General features: G+C 39.4%; 1 protein-coding gene across 5 annotated transcripts in view; it reads left to right on the top strand.

Moving 5' to 3' along the window:
• NSUN6 (NOP2/Sun RNA methyltransferase 6) overlaps nucleotides 1–21,860 on the top strand; it is a 112,512-nt gene extending 90,652 nt beyond the window's left edge. For 4 of the 5 annotated variants that reach the window (XM_050804661.1, XM_050804660.1, XM_050804662.1 and 1 more), the window contains 3 exons: nucleotides 15,482–15,630; nucleotides 19,195–19,320; nucleotides 21,279–21,860. In XM_050804661.1, the coding sequence (XP_050660618.1) occupies nucleotides 15,482–15,630; nucleotides 19,195–19,320; nucleotides 21,279–21,491 (488 nt within the window). In that variant the 3' untranslated portion in view covers nucleotides 21,492–21,860. The other variant, XM_050804663.1, reaches the window with a different exon arrangement.

The following is a 21,860-nucleotide window of genomic DNA, read 5'->3' as shown; positions in this document are numbered from 1 at the left end:
AATGGAATGGAGAATGGAATGGAATGGGATGGATAATGGAATACAGTGGACAATGGAGAATGGAATGGAATGGAGAATGCAGTAGAATAGAGGATGGAATGGAATAGAGATGGAATGGGAACGGAATGGAATGGAGAAGGGAATGGAGTGGGGAATGGCATAGAATGGAATGGAGGATGGAATGGAATAGAATGAAACGGAGAATAGAATGGAATGGAATGGAATGGAATCGAGAATGGAATAGGGTAAAGAATGGAATGGAATGGAATGGAGAATGAAAAATGGAATGGAATGGAATAGATAAAGGAATGGAATGGAATGGAATGGGAATGGAATGGGAATGGAATGGATGGAATAGAGAATGGAAGGAAATGGAGAAAAGAATGAAATGGGGAATGAAATAGAGAATGGAATGGAGGATCGAATGGAGGATGTAATGGAGTATGGAATGGAATGGAATGGAATGGAGAATGGAAGAATGGAAAGAGATTGGAAAGGAATGGAAAATGGAATGGAGAATGGAAGGGAATGGAAAATGGAATGGAATGGAATGGAGAATAGAATGGAATGGAATGGAATGGAATGGAATGGAATGGAATGAAGAATGGAGTGGAATGGAATGGAGAATGGAATGGAATGGAAAATGCAATGCAATAGATAATGGAATGGAATGGACAACAGAATGGAGATGGAATGGAGAATGGAATGGATTGGAGAATGGAATGGAGAATGGAAAGGAATGGAAAATGGAATGCAATAGATAATGGAATGGAATGGACAGCAGAATGGAGATGGAATGGAGAATAGAATGGAATGGGGAGTGGAATGGAATGGGGAATTGACTGGGGAATGGAATGGAAAGGGGAATGCAACAGAATGGACGATGGATTGGAATGGAATGGATGATGGTTTGGAGTGGAATGGAAAATGGAATGGAATAAAGAATGGAATGGAATGCAGAATAGAATGGAATGGAGAATGGAATGGAATGGAATGGAATGGAATGGAATGTAGATGATGGAATGGAATGGAATGGAGAATGGAATGGAATGGAAGTGGAATGAATGGAATGGAGAAAGGAAAAGAATGTGGAATGGAATGCAAAAGAAGAATGGAGTTGAATGGGGTGGAATGGAATGGAATGGAGAATGGAATGGAATGCAGTGGTGAATAGAATGGAATGGAGAATGGAATGGAGGATGGTATGGAGAATGGAATAAAAAGGAATGGAAAGGAGAATGGAATGGGACGCAGAATGGAATGGAATGGAGAATGGAATGGACTGCCGAATGGAATGAAATGAAGAAAGGAATGGAGTGAAATATAGAATGGAATGGAACGTAATGGAATGGAGGATGGTGTGGAGAATGAATTGAATGGAATGGAGTGGAGAATGGAATGGAGTGGAGAATGCAGTAGGAATGGAATGGAATGCATAATGGAATGAAACAGCTAAAGGAATGGAATGAAATGGAGAATGGAATGGAGAATGGAATGGACAATGGAGTGGAATGGAATGGAGGATGGAATAGAATAGAGAATGGGATGAAGAACGGAATGGATTGGAATGGAGAATGGAGTGGAATGGAAAATAGAATGGAGATGGAATGGAGAATTGAATGGAATGGAGAGGGGAATGGAATAGCGAATGGATTGGAATGCAATGGAGAATGGAAGAGAATAGAGAATGAAATGGAATGGAGAGTGGAATGGAATGGAAAATGTAATGGAATGCAGATTGAACTGGAATGGAGAGTGGAATGGAATGGAGAATGCAGAATGGAATGAAGCATGGAATGGAATGGAGAATGAACTGGAGTGGAGAATGGGATGGAACAGGGAGTGGAAAGGCACAGAACAGAGAATGGAATGGAGAATGGAAGGGAATGGAATGGAGACTGGAATGGAATGGAAAATGCAGAATGGAATGGAATGTGGAATGAAATGGAGAATGAACTGGAATGGAGAATGGAATGGAGTGGAGAATGGTATGGCACAGAATGGAGAATGGAAGAGAATAGAATGGAGAATGGAAGGGAATGGAATGGAGAATGGTATGGAATGGATAATGGAATAGAATGGATAATGGAATGGAGAATGGAATAGAATGTGGAATGGAATGGAATGGAGAATGGAATGGAATGTAGAATGGTATGGAGAATGCAATGGAATGGAAAATGGAATGGAATATAGAATGGATTGGAATGGAGAGTGGAATGAAATGGAATGGAGAATGGAGAATGGAATGGAATGGAATGTGGAATGCAACGGAATGGAGAATGGAATGCATTGAAGAAAAGAATGGAATGGAGAATGCTATGGAACGGAATGGAGGATGGTATGGAGAATGGAATAGAATGGAGAACGGAACAGAATATGGAATGGAATGGAATACAGTGGTGAATAGAATGGAATGGAGAATGGAATGGAAAGTAATGGAATGGAGGATGGTATGGAGAATGGAATGGAATGGGGAATGCAGTGGAGGAAGGAATGGAGAATGGAATGGAATGGAGGATGGAATGGAATGCAATGGAGAATGGAATGGAATGGAAAGTAGAATGAAATGGAATGGGGAATGGAATGGAATGGAGAATGGAATGGAGAATGGATTGCAGTGGAGAATGAACTGGAATGGAGAATAGAATAGAATGGAAGGGAATGGAATGGAAAATGGTATGGAATGGAGAATAGAATGGAATGGATAATGGAATGGAATGGAGCATGGAATGGAATGAATTAGAGAATGGAATGGAATCTGGAATGGAATGGAACAGAGAATGGAGTGGACTGGAGAATGGAATGGAATGGAGAATAGAATGGAATGGATTGCAGTGGTGAATAGAATGGAATGGAGAATGGAATTGAATGCAGAAGGGAATGGAATGGAATGCGGAATGGAACAGAATGAAGAATGGATAATGGAGTAGAATAGAATGGAGAATGGAATGAAATAGAGAATAGGTGGGGAATGGAATGGACTGGGGAATGGTACGCAATGGAATAGAGAATGGAAGGGAATGGAATGGAGAACAGAATTGAATGGAAGGGAGAATGGGATGGAATGGAGAATGGAATGCAATGCAGAATGGAATGGAGAATGAACTGGAATGGAGAATGGAATGGAGTGGAGAGTGGAATGGAGAATGGAATGGAATGGAGAATGGAATGGAATGCAGTGGTGAATAGAATGGAATGGAGAATGGAATGTAACAGAATGGAGGATGGTGTGGAGAATGGAATGGAATGGAGAAAGCAATAGAATATGGAATGGAATCGAAATGGAGTGGAATGAACAATGGAATGGAATGGAATGCGGTGGTGAATAGAATGGAGTGGAGAATTGAATGGAATGGAGAATGGAATGTAGAATAGAATGGAATGAAGAAGGGTATGGAATGGCATGCAGAATAGAAAGGAATGGAATGGAAAATGGTATGGAAGGGAGAATTGAATGGAATGGATAATGGAATGGAATGGAGCATCAAATGGAATGGAGAATGGAATGGAATAAAATGGCGAATGGAATGGAGAATGGTATGGAATGGAACGGAAAGTGGATAATGAAATGGAATGGAATGGAGAATACAATGGAAGGGAATGGAACAGAGAATGGAGAATAGAATGGAATGGAGAATGTAACGGAATAGAATTTGGAATGGAATGGAGAATGGATTGGAAAGAAATGGAGAATGGAATGGAATGAAATGGGGAATATAGAATAGAAGGGAATGGAACAGAGAATGGAATGGAATGGAGACTGGAATAGAGAATGGAATGGAATGAAGAATGGAATGGAGAATTGAATGCAATGGAGAATGAACTGGAATGGAGTGGTGAATGGTATGGAATGCAATAGAGAATGGCATGGAGAGTGGAATGCAGAATGGTATGGATTGGAGAATGGAATGGAATTGATAAAGGAATCGAGAACGGAATGGAATATGGAACAGAATGCAATGGAATGGATAATGAGAAATCGAATGGAGAATGGAATGGAATGGAATGGAGAATGGAATAGAATGGAATGGAATGCAATAGAGAATGGACTGGAATGGAGAATGGAATGCAGATGGAATGGAAATAGAATGGAATGGAGAATAGAATGGACAATGGAATGGAGATGGAATGGAAAATGGAATAGAGAATAGAATGGACAATGGAATGGAGACGGAATGGAGAATGGAATGCAGTGGAAGATGGAATGGGGAATGGAGTGGAATGGGGAATTGAATGGGGAATGGAATGGAAAGGGGAAAGGAATGCAATGGAAAATGGATTGGAGAATGCTTTGGAATGGAATGGAATAGAGACTGGAATGGAATGGAGATAGAACTGGAATGGAGAGTGGAATGAAATGGAGAATGGAATGGAATGGAGAATAGAAGGGAATAGAATGGAGAATGGAATGGAATGGAATGGAGAATGGTATGGAATGGAATGGAGAATGGAAGAGAAAAGAATGGAGAATCGAATGGAATGAAGTGGTGAATGGAATGGAGAATGGAATGGAGCATGGAATGCAATGATAGAGAGTGGAATGGTATGGAACAGAAAATGGAGAATGGAATGGAATCTAATGGAGAATGGAATGGAATGGAAAATGGAATGCAGTGGTGAATAGAATGGAGTGGAGAATGGAATGGAATGGGGAATGAATGGAGAATGGAATGGAATGCAATGGTGAATAGAATGGAATGGAGAATGGAATACAATGTAATGGAATGGAGAATGGTATGGAGAATGGAATGGAATGGGGAATCGAATACAATGGAGAAAGGAATAAAGTATGAAATGGAATGGAGAATGGAATGGAATGCAGTGGTGAATAGAATGGAGTGGAGAATGGAATGGAATGGAATTAAGGATGGTATGGAGAATGGAATGGAATGGAATGCAGAATGGAATGGAGCAGATAATGGAATGGAATGCAGAGTGCAATGGAGAATGGAATGGAGAATGGAGTGGAATGCGGAATGGAATGGAACGAAGAATGGAATAAAGAATGGAATGGAAATAAAAATGGAATGGAATGGAGAATAGAATGGAATACACAATGAAATGGAATAGAGAATGGTATGGGGAAATGGAATGGAATGGAATGGAGAATGGAATGCAATGGAAAATGGAATGGAATGGAGAACAGAATGGAATGGAGAATGGAATGGAATGGAGAATGGTGTGGAGTGGAATGGAGAGTGGGATGGAATGCAGAATGGAGTGGAATGAAGCATGGAGTGCAATGAAATGGAGAATGGAATGGAGACTGGTATGGAATGGAATGCAAAATGGAGAATGGAATGGAATCAGTAATGGAATGGAGAATGGAATGGAAAGGAATGGAATGCAGTGGTGAATAGAATGGAATGGAGGATGGTATGGAGAATGCAATTGAGTGGGGAATGGAATGGAATGGAGGATGGTATGGCGAATTGAATGGAATGGGTAATGGAATGGAATTGAGAAAGAAATGGAATATGGAATGGAATGGAGAATGGAATGGAATGGAAAATGCAACGGAGAATAGAATGGAATGGAGAATGGGATGGAATGGAGAATAGAATGGAATGGAATAGAGAATGGAATTGACTGGAATGGAAAGTGGAATGAAATGGAATGGAGAATGGAATGGAATGGAAAATGGAATGTTGAATGGAATAGAGAATGGAGTAGAGAATGGAATGGAGTGGAGAATGGAGTGAAAAGGAGAATAGAATGGAATGAAATGGAGCGTGGAATGGAGAAGGGTATGAATGGATAGAGAATAGAATGGATTGTAGTGGAATGGAAGGGAGAATGGAATTGAATGAAGAATGGAGAATGGAATGAAATGTAGTGGAAAATGGAATGGAGAATGGAATGCAGTGGGATGGAGAATGTAACAGATGGCGAATGAAATGAAGTGGAGAACGGAATGGAATGAGGAATGGATAATGAAATGGAATGGAGAATGGAATAGAATGGAGAATGGATTAGAATGGAATGAAGAATGGAATTGAATGGAGAATAGAATGGAGTGGAATGGAACGGAGAATGGAGTGAAATAAATGGAATGGAGAATGGAGTGCAATGGAGATTGAACTGGAATGGAGAATGGAATGGAATGGTGTATAGAAAGGAATGGAGAATGGAATGAAGAATGGTATGGAATGGAGAATTGAATGAAATGGTGAATGAAATGCAGAATGGTATGGAATGGGAGAATGGAATGGAATCGAGAATGGAATGGAGAATGGTATGGAATGTAGAATGGAATGGAGAATGAAATGGAATGGAGAATGGAATGGATTGGAGAATGGAATGGAATTGAGAATGGAAGGCAATGGAATGCAGAATGGAATAGAAGGGAATGGAGAATGGAATGGAATAGAGAATGGAATGGGGGAATTGAATGGAATGGAATGGAGAATGGGTTGGAATGGATTGGAGAATGGACTGGAATAGGGAACAGAATGGAGAATGGAGTGGAATGGAATGGAATGGAGAATGGAATGAAATGGAATGGAGGTTGAACTGGAATGAAGAGTGGAATGAAATGGAGAGTGGAATGGAATGGAGAATGGTATGGAATGAAAGGGAATGGAATGAAGAATGGAATGGAATGGAGAATGGTATGGAATGAAAGGGAATGGAATGAAGAATGGAATGGAATGGAGAATGGAAGGGAATGGCGAATGGAATAGAATGGAGAATGAATTGGAATGGAGAATGGTATGGAACAGAATGGAGAATGAAAGGAAATTGAATGGAGAATGGAAAGGAATGGAATGGAAAATGGTATGGAATGGAGAATGGAATAGGATGAAAAATTAAATGGAGAATGGAATATAATGTGGAATGGAATGTAATGTAATGAAGAATGGAATGGAATGGAGCATGGAATGCAATAAAATGGAGAATGTTATGGATTGGAGGATGGTATGGAGAATGGAATGGAGAAAGGAATAGAATATGGGACTGAATGGAGAATGGAATGGAATCAAAATGGAATGGAGAATGGAATGGATTGGAGAATGGAATGGAATGCAGTAGTGAATAGAATGGAATGGAAGGGAGAATGGAATGGAATAGAATGGAGGATGGAAATGGAATGGAATTGAATGGAGAAAGGATAGGAGAATGGAATGGAGAACGGCAAATGGAATGGAATGGATGGAATGGAGAATGAAGTAAAATGGAGAATGAAATGGAGAATTGAATGGAATGGAATTGAATGGAATGCAATGGTGAATAGAATGGAATGGAATGAAATGGAGAATGGAATGGAATGGAGGATGGTACAGGAATTGAAATAATGAAGCATGGAATGGAGTGAAGAATGGAATGGAATGGAAAGGAGAAGGGAATAGAATGGAGAAGGAATGGAATGGAAAGGAGAAGGGAATAGAATGGAGAAGGAATGGAATGGAAAGGAGAAGGGAATAGAATGGAGAAGGAATGGAATGGAAAGGAGAAGGGAATGGAATGGAGAATGGAATGAAAAGGAGAAGGGAATGGAATGGAGAATGGAATGGAAAGGAGAATGGAATGGAATGCAATGGAGAATGGAATGAAATGAAATGAAGAGTGGAATGGAGAGTGGTATGAATTGGAATGGAGAATGGATTGGAATGGAGAATGGAATGGAATGGAATGGAATGGAATGAGAATGGAATGGAGAAATGGAATGGAATGGAGATTGGAATGGAGTAGAAAATGGAATGGAAAATGGATTGGAGTATGGAATGGAATGGAGAATGGAGAATGTATTGGAATGGAATGGAGAATGGAAAAGAGAATGGAATGGAATGGAGAATAGAATAGAATAGAATAGAATAGAATGGAATAGAATGGAATAGAATGGAATAGAATAGAATAGAATGGAATAGAATAGAATGGAATAGAATGGAATAGAATGGAATAGAACAGAGAATGGAATGGAATGGAATGGAACGGAGAATAGAATGGAATGGAGAACGGAATGGAATGGAAAAGAGTATGGAATGTTATGGAGAATGGAATGGAATGGAGAATCGAGTGGAATGGAGAACGGAATAGAGAATAGAATGGAATGCAATGGAGAATGGAATGAAATGACATGAAAAGTGGAATGGAGAATGGTATGAAATGGAATGGAGAATGGATTTGAATGGAGAATGGAATGGAATGGAATGGAACGGAGAATGGATTGGAATGGAGAATGGAATGGAATGGAGTGGAAAATGGAATGGAAAATGAAATGGAGTATAGAATGGAAAATGGAGAATGGATTGGAATGGAATGGAGAATGGAAAAGAGAATGGAATGGAATGGAGAATAGAATAGAATGGAATGGAACAGAGAATGGAATGGAATGAAACGGAGAATAGAATGGAATGGAGAATGGAATGGAATGGAAAGGAGTATGGAATGTTATGGAGAATGGAATGGAATGGAATGGAGAATCGAGTGGAATGGAGAACATAATAGAGAATAGAATGGAATGCAGTGGAGAATGGAATGAAATGAAATGAAGAGGGGAATGGAGAATGGTATGAAATGGAATGGAGAATGGATTTGAATGGAAAATGGAATGAAATGGAATGGAACGGAGAATGGATTGGAGTGGAGAATGGAATGGAATGGAGGTTGGAATGGAGTAGAAAATGGAATGGAGTATGGAATGGAGAATGGAATGGAATGAGAAATGGAATGGAGAATGGATTGGAATGAAATGGAGAATGGAATAGAGGATGGAATGGAACGGAGAATGGAATGGAATGGACAATGGAATGTTATGGAGAATGGAATGGAATGGAGAATAGAGTGGAATGGAGAATGGAATGGAATGCAATGGAGAATGGAATGGAATGCAATGGAGAATGGAATGGAATGCAGTGGAGAATGGAATGGAATTCAATGGAGAATGGAATGAAATGGAGAATGGGAGAAGGGAATGAAATGAAATGAATGGAGAATGGTATGAAATGGACAATGGATTGAAATGTAGAATTGAATGGATTGTAATGGAATGGAGCATGGCATGGAATGGAGATTGGAATGGAGTGGAAAATGGAAAGGAGAATGGAAAGCAATGGAGAATGGAATGGAATGGAGTATGGAATGGAATGAGGAATGGAATGGGATGGAGAATGGAATGAGGAATGGAATGGAGAATGGAATGTAAGGGAGAGTGGATTGGAATGGAATGGAAGGGAAGGGAGAGTGGATTGGAATGGAATAGAGAATGGAGTGGAATGGAGAATAGAATACAATGGAATGGAACGGAGAATGGAATATAATGGAATGGAGAATGGAATGGAATGGAGAATGCAATGGAATGAAGAATGGAATGAAGAATGTATGGAATGGAGAATGGTATGGAATGGAATGGAGAATGGAAGGGAATGAAGAATGGTATGAAATGAAGAATGGAATGCAATAGATAATGAATCGAGAATGGAATGGAATGCAATGGAGAATGGAATGGAATGCAATGGAGAATGGAATGGAATGCAGTGGAGAATGGAATGGAATTCAATGGAGAATGGAATGAAATGGAGAAGGGAATGAAATGAAATGAATGGAGAATGGTATGAAATGGACAATGGATTGAAATGTAGAATTGAATGGATTGTAATGGAATGGAGCATGGCATGGAATGGAGATTGGAATGGAGTGGAAAATGGAAAGGAGAATGGAAAGCAATGGAGAATGGAATGGAGTATGGAATGGAATGAGGAATGGAATGGAGAATGGAATGAGGAATGGAATGGAGAATGGAATGTAAGGGAGAGTGGATTGGAATGGAATGGAAGGGAAGGGAGAGTGGATTGGAATGGAATAGAGAATGGAGTGGAATGGAGAATAGAATACAATGGAATGGAACGGAGAATGGAATGTAATGGAATGGAACAGAGAATGGAATGGAATGGAGAACGCAATGGAATGAAGAATGGAATGAAGAATGTACTGGAATGGAGAATGGTATGGAATGGAATGGAGAATGGAAGGGAATGAAGAATGGTATGAAATGAAGAATGGAATGCAATAGATAATGTAATCGAGAATGGAATGGAATGCAGAATGGAATGGAGTATGGAATGGAATGGAGCATGGAGTCGAATGAAATGGAGAATGGTATGGAATGGCATGGAAAATGGAGAATGGAATGGAATTGAGAATGAAGTGGAATGGAGATTGGAATGGAAGATAATGAAATGCAATTCAGTGGTGAATAGAGTAGAATAGAGAATGAGATGGAATGGAGAATGGTATGGAGACTGCAATAGAATGGGGAATGGAATGGAAAGAATAATGGAATGGAATATGGAATGGAATGCAGAATGGAATGGAATGGAGAATTCCGCATTCCATTCTCCATTCCATTCCATCCCATTTGCCATTGCATTCCATTCCACTCCTTCCTCCATGTCATTTCATTCTCCATTCCATTACAGTCTCCATTTCATTTTCCATTCCATTCCATTCTCCATTCCATTCCATTCTCCAATCCATTCCATTCCATCCTTTATTCCGTTCAGTTCTACATTCCATTCCATTCTCCATTCCATTCCATTCCATTCCGCATTCAATTGTGCATTGCATTCTCCATTCCATTCCATTCCATTCTCCATTCCATTCCATTCTCCATTCCATTCCAAACCATTCTCGATTCCATTCGATTCCCCTTTCCATTCCATTCCCCATTCAATTCCATTGTCTATTATATTCCATTCACCATTCCATTCCCATTTCCATTCCATTCCATTCTCCACTCCATTCCATTCTATTCCATTCCATTCGCCTTTACATTTAATTCCATTCTGTTCCATTCCATTCCATTCTACTCTGCTCCATTGTCTATTGAATTCTCTATGGAATGGAGTGGAAAATGCAGTGGAAAGGAGAACTGAATGAAGAATGGAATGAAATGGAAAATGGAATGAAATGGAGAATGGAAGGGAATGGAGAATGGAAGGGAATAGAGAATGGAATGGAGGATGGAGTGGAAGGAAGAATAGAATGGAGGATGACATGGAATAGAGAATGGAATGGAATGGAGAATGAAATGGAATGGAGAATGGAAGGGAATGCAATGGTGGACAGAATGGAATGGAGAATGGTATGGAGACTACAATGGAATGGGGAATGAAATGGAGTGGAGAATGGAATGGAATATGGAATGGAATGGATAATGGAATGGAGATTGGAATGGAAAATGGAATGGAATTGAGTGGAATAGATTGGAATGGAGAGTGGAATGAAGAGTGGAATGGAATGGAGAGTGGAGTGGAATGGAATGGAAGATAGAATGGAATGGAATGGAGAATGGAATCGTATGGAATGGAGAATGGAATGGAATGGAGAATGGAATGAAATGGAGACTTGAGAATTGAATGGAATGGAATGAAGAATGGAATGGAATGAAGAATGGAGAATGGAATGGAGAATGGAATGGAATGGAGAATGGAATGGGATGGAGAATGGAATGGAATGAAGAATGGAATTAAATTGAATGAAGGATGGAATTGAATTGAATGGAGAATGCAATGGAGAATGGGATGGAATGGAGAATGGATTGGAGAATGGAATGGTATGGAATGGAGAATGGAATTGAATGGAAAGTGGAGTGGAATGGAATAGAATGGAAAATGGAATGGAATTGAGAGGGAAAGGAATGGAATGGAGAATGGACTGGGAAATGGATTGGAAAATGGATTATCAAATGGAGAATGGAATGGAATCAAATGGAGAATGGAAGGGAATGGAGGATGCAGGAAATGAAATGGAATGGGGAATGGAATGGAGAATGGAATCAAATGGAGAATGGAAGGGAATGGCGAATGGAGTTGAGAGTGGAATGGAGAATGGAGTGGAATGGAAAAAGGAATGGTATGGAATGGATGGTAGAATGGAATGGAATGAAACGATGAATGCAATATAATAGAGACTGGAGAATTGAATCGAATGGAGAATAGAATGAAATAAAGAATGGAATGGAGAATGAATGGAATGGAGAGTGGAATGGAATGGAGAATGGATTGGAATTGAATGGGAAATGGAATAGAGAATGCAATGGAGGATGGAATGGAGAATGGAATGGAATGGAGAATAGAATGGAGAATGGAATGGAATGGATTGGAATGGAATGGAGAATGGAATGGAATCAAATGCAATGGAGAGTGGATGGATTGCAATAGAATGGAGAATGGAATGGAATGAACTGGAGAATGGACAGGAAAATGGAAGGGAGTAGAATTGAGAATGGAATGGAATGGAGAATGGAATTGATTGGGATGGAGAATGGAAGAAATGGAATGGAATGGAGAATGGATTGGAATGTAGAATGGAATGTAACAGAATGGAATGGTATGGAATGGAGAATGGAATGGAAAATGGAGTGGAATGGAATGGAATGGAGAATGGAATGGAACGGAGAATGATATGGAAAGGAATAGAATGGAATGGAATGGAGAATGATATGGAATGGAGAATGGAATGCATAGTGGAATAGAATGGAATGGAATGGAGAATGGAATGGAATGGAGAATGATATGGAATGGAGAATGGAATGCATAATGGAGTGGAATGGAGAATGGAATGGAGAATGTAATGTCATGTAATGCAGAATGGAATGGAGAATGTAATGGCATGGAGGATGGTGTTGAATGGAATGGAGAATGGGATGGAATGGAATGGAGCATGGAATGGTATGGAATGGAATAGAATGGAATGGAATGGAGAATGAAATGAAATGGACTGGAATAGATTGTGGAATGGAAAGGAGAATGTGTGGAATGGAGACTTGAGAATTTAATAGAATGGGGAATGCATTGGAATTGAATGAAGAATGGAGTGGAAAATAAAATGGAATGGAGAGTGGAATGTAATGGAGAACAAAATGGAATGAAGAATGGATTGGAATGAGATTGAGAATGGAATGAAATGGAGAATGGAATGGAGAATGGAACGGAATAGAGAATGGAATGAAATGGAGAGTGGATGGAAAGGATTAGAATGGAGAATGAAATGGAATTGAATGGAGAATGGAATAGTATGGAATGGAAAATGGAATGCAATGTAATGGAGAATGGACTGGGAAATGGGATGGAATGTAATAGAGAATGTAATGGAGAATGGAAAGGAATGGAGAATGGAAGAAATGGAATGGAATCAAGAATGGAATGGAATGAAATGGAGACTGGAATGGACAATGGAATGGAATGGACAATGGACTGGAGTAGAATGGAAAATGGAATGGAGAATGGATTGGAGTGGAATGGAGAATGGAATGGAAGAGGGAATGGAATGGAGTGGAGAATGGAATGGAACAGAGTGGAGAATGGAAAGGAATCGAAAATGGAATGGAGTGAAGAATGGAATGGAATAGAGAATGGAAAGTAAAGGAGAATGGAATGGAATGGAATGGAGTGGAGAATGAAATGGAGAATGGAATGGTATCGAATGGAAGATGAGATGGAATGGAATGGAGAATGGAATGGAATGAAAAGGAGAAGGAAATGAAGAATGGAATGGAGAATGGAATAGAATGGCATGCAGTGGTGAATGTAATGTAATGGAGAATGGAATGGAATGGAATGGAATGGAGAATGGTATGGAGAATGTTATGGAGAATGTTATGGAGAATGCAGTGGAATGGGGAGTGGAATGGAATGGAGAATGTAATGGAATGGAGGATGGAATGGAATAGAAAATGGAATGGAATGGAATAGAGAATGGAATGGTATGGAGAATGGAATGGAATGGAGAATGGAATGGAATGGAGAAGGCAGTGGAAGGGAATGGAGAATGGAATGGAATGGAGAATTGAACAGAATGGAATGGATAATGGAATGGAATGGAGAATGGACTGGAATGGAATGGAGAATGGACTGGGAAATGGAATGGAATGGAAAAGGGAATGGAATGGAGAAGGAAATGGATTGGAGAATGGAATGGAGAATGGAATGGAATTTAATGGAATGGAATAGAGAATGGAATGAAATGGAATGGAAAATGGAATGGACTGGGAAATCAAATAGAGGATGGAATGGAAAGGAGAATGGAATGGAATGGAGAATGGAATGGACAGTTGAGTGTAGTGAAACGGAATGGAGAAAGGATTGGAATGGAGAATGGAATGGAAGGGAGAATAGATTGGAGAATGGAATGGTATGGAATAGTGAATTGAGAATGGAATGGTGTGTAGAATGGAATGTAATGAAGAATGGAATGGGATGGAGAATGGAGTCGAATGGAGAATGGAATGGAGAATGGAATGGAATGAAATGCAATGGAGAATGGAATGGAATGGAATGGAATAGAGATGGAATGGAGATGGAATGGAGAATGGAATGGAATTGAATGGAGAATCGAATTCAATGGGGAATAGAATGGAATGGAATAGAGAATGGAATGGAATGGAGATGGAGTGGAGAATTGAATGGAATGGAGATGGAGTGGAGAATGGAATGGAATGGGGAATGGAAGGAATGGGGAATGGAATAGGGAATGATATGGAATGGAGAGTGGAATTTAGATGAAATGGAGAATGGAATGAAATGGGGAATGGAATGCAATGAAATGGAATGGGGAATGGAATGGAATGGAATGTGGAGTGGAATGGAATGGATTGGAATAGAGAATTGAATGGAATGGAGAATGGAATTGATTGGAGAATGGAGTGGATTGGAGAATGGAATGGAATGGCGAATGAAATTGATTGGAGAATGGAATGGAATGCAGAATGGAATGGAATGCAGAATGGAATGGAATGCAGAATGGAATGGAATGCAGAATGGAATGGACAATGGAATGGAATGGAGAATGGAATGGAATGGGGAATGGAATGCAGAATGGAATGGGAAATGGAATTGAATGGAATGGAAATCTTGCTTGCAGGTAGACAGCCTAAATATATAAACAGACCACTTGATTTCATACCTTCCTCCAATAACATTAAATAGGTCAGAAGTTAGGGAAAATTATTCAAGTGAATGCAAAGGAAACCTTCGTGGAAGATTGAATCTAGGGGTGGTACTGACTCATTCTACCTATTCTAGACCATAGCCCTTCTGATGGCCACAGAAACAAGGAGACTCAGGAACACCAGAATCAGCATGTTTCACAATGATTGAACAGGCATTTTTTCGGGGGCTGTCTTCAGTAGAAATTACCAAGAGAAGTATCAGTTTCCAGAACAACTAGAATTAATTCCAAGTCCTAGCTTTGATAAATTGTGGCTTCTGAAGTTTGGGGTACAAGGTCTTGTGTGATTAGGCCTTGGTTTGTACTGTATCAACAGAATAAATTTCAACTATTACTACATTTTTAATCTTTTTACCACATCAAATCTATATTAGGTATAAGTCAAAATTAGTTTAACCAGCTGCTTGATTGAAGGGAGAAATTGTTTTATTTTTGATTCTAGATTATGATTTTAAATTCCTGATCATCTCAGGAGTTTTCTAGTTTAAACCTATATGGCAGATAGTAAACATGTTTATAATTCTCTTTATAGGGGAACCTCCATTTCTACCAGAATCCTTTGACCGAATTCTTCTGGATGCACCCTGTAGTGGAATGGGACAGAGACCAAATATGGCCTGTACTTGGTCTTTGAAGGAATTGGCATCATATCAGCCATTACAGCGAAAACTCTTCACTGCAGTATGTGGTGGTCTGTTGTTGTGAAAGAAAGTTAACTTTTGCTACTTTGGTGTTTAAACCACTGAGAGCAATCTCCATAGCAGCATTCATTACAATAGCCAAAAGGTGGGAACAACCCAAGAGTCTGTTGACAGATACATGGATAACAGAATGTGCTATATCCATACATGGAACATTATTCAGCCTTCAAAGGAAGTGAGATTCTGATACATGCACAACATGGGTGAACCTGGAAAACATTATGCTCAGTAATATGAACCAGACACAAAAGGAAAAATGCTGTAATATTTTGCTTATATGAGTAGCTGGGAAATTCATAGAGACAGGAGGAAGAATAGATATTACCAGGCATTGTGGGGCTGGAGATTGAGGAGCTATTGTTTAATGCATATAGACTTGCAGTTTGGGACAATGAAAAAGTTCTGGAGATGGATGGTGGTGATTGTTGCCCCAACAATGTGACTGTACTGAAGGTCATTATTGACTTAAAATGACTAAAATGGTAAATTTTATGTTATTTATATTTTACTATACACACATACACACAAATACAACTGAGAGGACCTAGTTTTAAATATAGAAGTTTTCCTTTAAGTTGATTCACCTTTAAGATATACAGGCAATAGTAGAATTTCGTCACATATTTAATAAATTTCAAATATTCTGCTCTATCTGAAAAGTCACTGAATTGTTAACTTGTAGTTACTAATTGATGTAAAGAAATAGATATAAACTAAATTACTCTTTTTTAAAAAAATAGAGTTCTTGCTTGGGTATGGTGGCTCACACCTATAATCCCAGCACTTTGGGAGGCCGAGGTGGGCTAATCACCTCAGGTCGGGAGTTCGACACCAGCCTGGCCAACATGGCAAAACCCCGTCTCTACTGAAAATACAAAAAGTTAGCCGGGCGTGGTGATGTGCACCTATAGTCCCAGCTACTCAGGAGGCTGAGGCAGGAGAATTGCTTGAACCCAGGAGGCGAAGGTTGCAGTGAGCTGAGGTCACGTCACTGCACTCCAGCCTGGGCAACAGAGCAAGACTGTCTCAAAAAAAAAAAAAAAAAAAAAAGAAAGAAAGAAAAAAAGTAGATTTTGGGGTCTTCTTTAGAAGAAGAAGTTCCAATAGGAAGCAAAACTCATTGATAAAAACAGGAAGAGACAGTGGCCAGTGTAGGATATAGGAGAACCATAAAAACTGTACACATTTAACTTGTCTCTAGTACTTTCAGAAGAAGCCCAGATAGAACATTTGAGGATTTCTCCTAGTCTTGCAAAAATGACTCAGTGGATTTCAGAGTGTATAGACAGTGTTTGATCATAGATGAATTCATTATTTCATCCCAGCCCTCCAAAATACAAGGCTAGAGCAACAATGGATGTTCTGTAATGATTTAGTCTCTAAAGCTGTCTTTGAGTACATTCCGATTCAACTCTCTTGGTGTTTCCTTTCATACACAAAGGTAGCACTGGTTGTGGATTATTTGACTTCCTCTTTTTCTGTGAAGTCTTCAAAGAACTCATCCTCAGAATTAAAACAGCAAGCAGCAAAAAGGAAGCTTTACTTATAGCTGAAACCCACTTTGACTTGAGAATAAAATTAGGATACTTCTGTAAAGGACTTGGATTTCTGTTCTTTGTAGGTCATAGCAAAAATAGTATTTTAAAAGGCTACTAGGAGTAGACGAATGATCTCAATGAGAAGGAAAAGCTGACAGTATATGAGAGAGAACTTGAGAATATAGCAGGTGTGCCATTTGGCCTGGAGAGAAATCGAGAATGTGGATGTTAGAGTCAGACACATGTTGACTTGAGCCATGGCTCCTCCTCCTAAGTGACTTTATGTACATTGCTTTCTATATCTGAGTAGTAGGGATAACAGCTCTACCTACTAGGAATACATCTTTGGTGATAGTCATCTTACTTTGTGGTTGTTATAAGGATTTGTTGAGAAAAATTCATGTACAGTGTTTAACACAGTAACTGGCACATAGTAACAAAGTTTAAATTTTGATCAGCATACTCTGATTTAAAAAGCACAAGTGTGTACACTCTATTTTTAAAGATTTCCTTTAAAATTTTAAAAATCAGGAGCTTGAAAAGTTGAACTTTAGGTATTTGAGACAAATCTATTTTAGCATAGCACCTTATCTCCTGATTCATCTATTCAACAAATACTCATAGAGCACCTACTGTGTGTAAGACGCTATTCTAGACATTGAAGGTACAGTATTGAGAAAGTAGACAACATTCCATGCCCTTATTCACGAGGTTTCTGTTCTAACTAGGAGAGGAAATAAATGAGTTTTTTAGTATATTAGAAGGCAATAATGCAATGGCCTATGGAGCAAGCCAAAGGAACTGGGGATAGGAGTGTTGGATTGGAATAGTTGAAAATTTACAGAGTGCCTGGGAACGTGACATACATGCAAAGATAAGGAGAAAGCAGTGCAGAGAATTAAGAGAGCTTTCCCAACTGCTGCAAAGATTCTGAGGTGCCACTGTGCCTTGTGTGTTCCAGAAACAGCAGAAGGTCAGTGTTGCCAAAGTAGAACGGGCCAGGGTAAGAGGTGTACAAGAGGAGGACCAGAGAGGCAACAGGAGACTTGTTTATGTCTGGCCTCAAAGGCCTCTGTAAGGACTTTGTCTTTGACTCTAAGTGATCATGGAGGACATGTGAGGGGCTTGGGGCTGAGAAGGGACAAGCTTAAAAGGACTGCTTTGTCTGCTGTACTGAGACTAGATTGCAGGAGGGCAGGGAATAAAGCAAGCTGATGAAGTTGAGGCAGTTGCAATAATCCAGGCAAAAGATAAAGAGGCTTGGACCACAATGATAGCAGTGGAAGTGGAGAGAAGTGGCCAAATTCTGGCTAGAATTTGAAGGTAGAGCCAATAGGACTTGCTGATGGTTGGGGGAGTCAGAAAAAGAGGCATAAACGATCATCTGAGGTTTGGCACGTGAGATTCTGGAAAGATAGGAAGACTCCTGCAGTAGGTTTCAGAGGGAAAGGAGGAGTTCATTTTGGCACATGTCAAGTTTGATAGGATTATAGAAATGTTGAGAAGGGCCAGACCTATGGCTCATACCTGCAATCCCAGCGCTTTGGGAGGCCAAGGTGGGAGGATTGCTTGAGCCCAGGAGTTTAAGACAAGCCTGGGCAACAGTGAGACGTCATCTCTATTTAGAAAAATAAGAATGAAAAAGAAATGTTAAGAAGCCAACTGAATGTTTAAGTAGGGAATTTAACAAGGAGGTCTGGCCTAAAAATGTAAATTTGTGAGTTTTCAGCATAAAAAATGGTATCGGAAGGCATGAAGGTGAATGATTGTGTTTGGGGAAGTCTTGGTCCATATGGAGTATGACAGTTCCAAGATGATGAAATGCACCTAGTCTAGTCTGCAAGTATTGCTCTTGCATACTCTAATTACAGAAGGAATCCTTGTCACATAGAACATCATTTTATTTATCCCAAACATTTGAAAGATATTACACCTTATGCTATGAAATTCATGCAGATGTTTATTTGGTTTTGTGCTGTGTGTGGTCTGATCACAGTTTTCTTTAGGCAGTTCAGCTGCTGAAGCCAGAGGGTGTGCTGGTTTATAGCACATGCACTATAACGCTGGCCGAAAATGAAGAACAAGTTGCCTGGGCCCTGACAAAATTTCCTTGCCTTCAGCTTCAGCCCCAGGTAGGACTAATTTCATTTTTCTCTGTGTAATAAGATAAATCACAGAAACTGAAGCACTGTGGTAAACACAGGGTGTTAACGAAGAAAAAAGTAAAACTTCCAAAGTGAACACTGTGATAAACAAGAATGCTTACCTAATTAGATCCATTTTAGACTGCCCATAATTTGCATGTCCTGACAAAGTTTTTTCTCATCTTTGTTCCTTGCCATTGTGTTAAAATGGCACAGAGCTTGGGAGTATTTTTGTTATGTGTTTATTCCACTTGTAGCTATTCATGTTACTCGGCACCTTTTTTCTAAAAAGACTTTTTTCTTCTTTCCCAGTGCCGTATTTTTCTGATGTGGAAAATGTTGAGCATTTTCTCTCATGTCACATCAAAGCTCAAATGAGCTTTAATAACTGTGGGATATCAGAAGACCAGCCGAAAGGGAAAAACATGCTTCTGGATTATCGCTTATTATATACAATGTATAATATTTAAAAAGCTTTCTTATACTTTCTTTTACCTAACACAACTCTTTCTGTTATGGTCTTTATTAGAAATGTATTTTTGATTCAGTTTTTAGCCCAGGATATTTGAGATTAAGTTTAAATCTGTAATAATGCTCACATACATTCAGATACATTGAGCATCTAACTTTAGTACCTTTCTATACAGAAGTAGGTAATGGGAATACATAAATACAGATAATTCAGAGATGGTTTCTAGACTCATAAATTAAGGTAATTACATTGTAGATGAAAGGAAGACTTCAGAATTCACTTGGAAACATACACACTCAAAATATATACCTAAAAGAGATGGGAAGTTTTCCCCTGACCTCCATGGGATAATAAACGATCTGTTTTCTTAAGTATGTATCTAAAAACCTATCTTCATTAACATGCAAATGATTGTCTGTGATGGTGACTTAGGATTATAGATCTTCTTCAAGATCTATAGTAGTTTGCAAGTATCACTCAAGGCCTTATGATTCCTCTAAACTAATTGATACAGCCTTAAATTATGTATCCCTTTCTAATGTTTGTTTTTCTAGAAACTTTTCTCACCCACCTGGTATGGGTCAGAGAGAGGTACCTTAGATGCCTGAAGACCACCTTTCAGTTTTGGAAAATGTTAAATAAAGCTGAGTTTTTTCTGTTGCTTTCTTTTTTTTTTCTTCTTCCCTTCCCCCTCCCTGCTCCCTTCCTTCTCTTTTATTTTCTTTTCTTTCATTTTTTATTTTTTGAGATGGAGTGTCACTCTGTCGCCCAGGCTGGATCGCCCAGGCATGATCTTGGCTCACTGCCACCTCTGTCTCTCGGGTTCAAGCAATTCTCGTGCCTCAGCCTCCCGAGTAACTGGGATTACAGGCGTGCACCACCACACCTGGCTAGTTTTTTGTATTTTTGGTAGAGACAGGGCGTCACCTTGTTGGCCAGGCTGGCCTCAAACTCCTGACTTCAGGTGATCAGCCCGCCTCGGCCTCCCTAAGTGCTGGGATTATAAGTGTGAGCCCCTGTGCCTGGCCTCTTCTGCTTTATTGATAATAATGTTCCATTTACTGAGTCCCTGCTATGTGCCAGGTGTGATACCACCTTCTTTGCTTAAGCCTTGTTTAATAGATGAGGAAATGTGGTTAATGTTACCTAAAGTCATACAGCTAAAATGTGATAGACCTGCAATTTGAGTCTACTTGTTTCCAGCTAAGAAGCTCAGGCCTTTAGTAATGTCACAGTGCCTGATAAGCATGTAATCATAGGTATTTGTTCATCAGGTGACGCATAGTATTGCTTTCCCACTTTACTGTCTGGAAAGCAGCACGTATTTTCCACCAAAATGAAACGCATTTACTCATTTTGCTATTTTTGGAAGATGTAGTCGTTACAGCCCAATTTGTCTTTTAACTTAAATAGTAGCAGGCATACTTGCTAATTATGGGATGTTCATCCATATTGATTCACTTTCTCCAAACAGGAACCGCACATTGGAGGAGAAGGAATGAGGGGAGCTGGTCTCTCATGTGAACAATTGAAACAGCTGCAGCGATTTGATCCATCGGCTGTGCCATTACCGGACACTGACATGGACTCTCTCAGAGAGGCCAGAAGAGAAGACATGTTGCGTCTGGCTAATAAGGACTCTATAGGTTTTTTTATTGCAAAATTTATAAAATGCAAAAGCACATAGGAGAGGATGGATGCTCAGAAATGAAAATTCCAAACATTTGCTGTCTGTGCTTTTTTTTTTTTTATACCAAAGTGTTGTCAGGCCAACTGAATGATGACGTAGTTGCTAAGGAAACAGAAAGGGCTGCCAGCTGTTTTACCAGGGATCCAGAGACACAGAGGAAGTAGGGGGTGGTATGAGATTATATTTTCCGTTTTTAAAAGAATTTTTTGCTTTATGTATTTGGAGTATAAAGAAAAAGAGATGCCTGTAGATGTCTGGAGCATATTTTCATTTGCGAGCTAATGTTTTAATTTGTGAAGAATACAAGTCATTTTTAATGTTAAAAATTAGTGAATCTAACAAAAAGAATAAATTAGCAGCATTTGA

This window comes from Macaca thibetana, chromosome 9 (genome assembly GCF_024542745.1).
Source record: "Macaca thibetana thibetana isolate TM-01 chromosome 9, ASM2454274v1, whole genome shotgun sequence".
Taxonomy (NCBI): domain Eukaryota; kingdom Metazoa; phylum Chordata; class Mammalia; order Primates; family Cercopithecidae; genus Macaca; species Macaca thibetana.
This window is presented reverse-complemented; position numbering and strand designations above follow the sequence as displayed.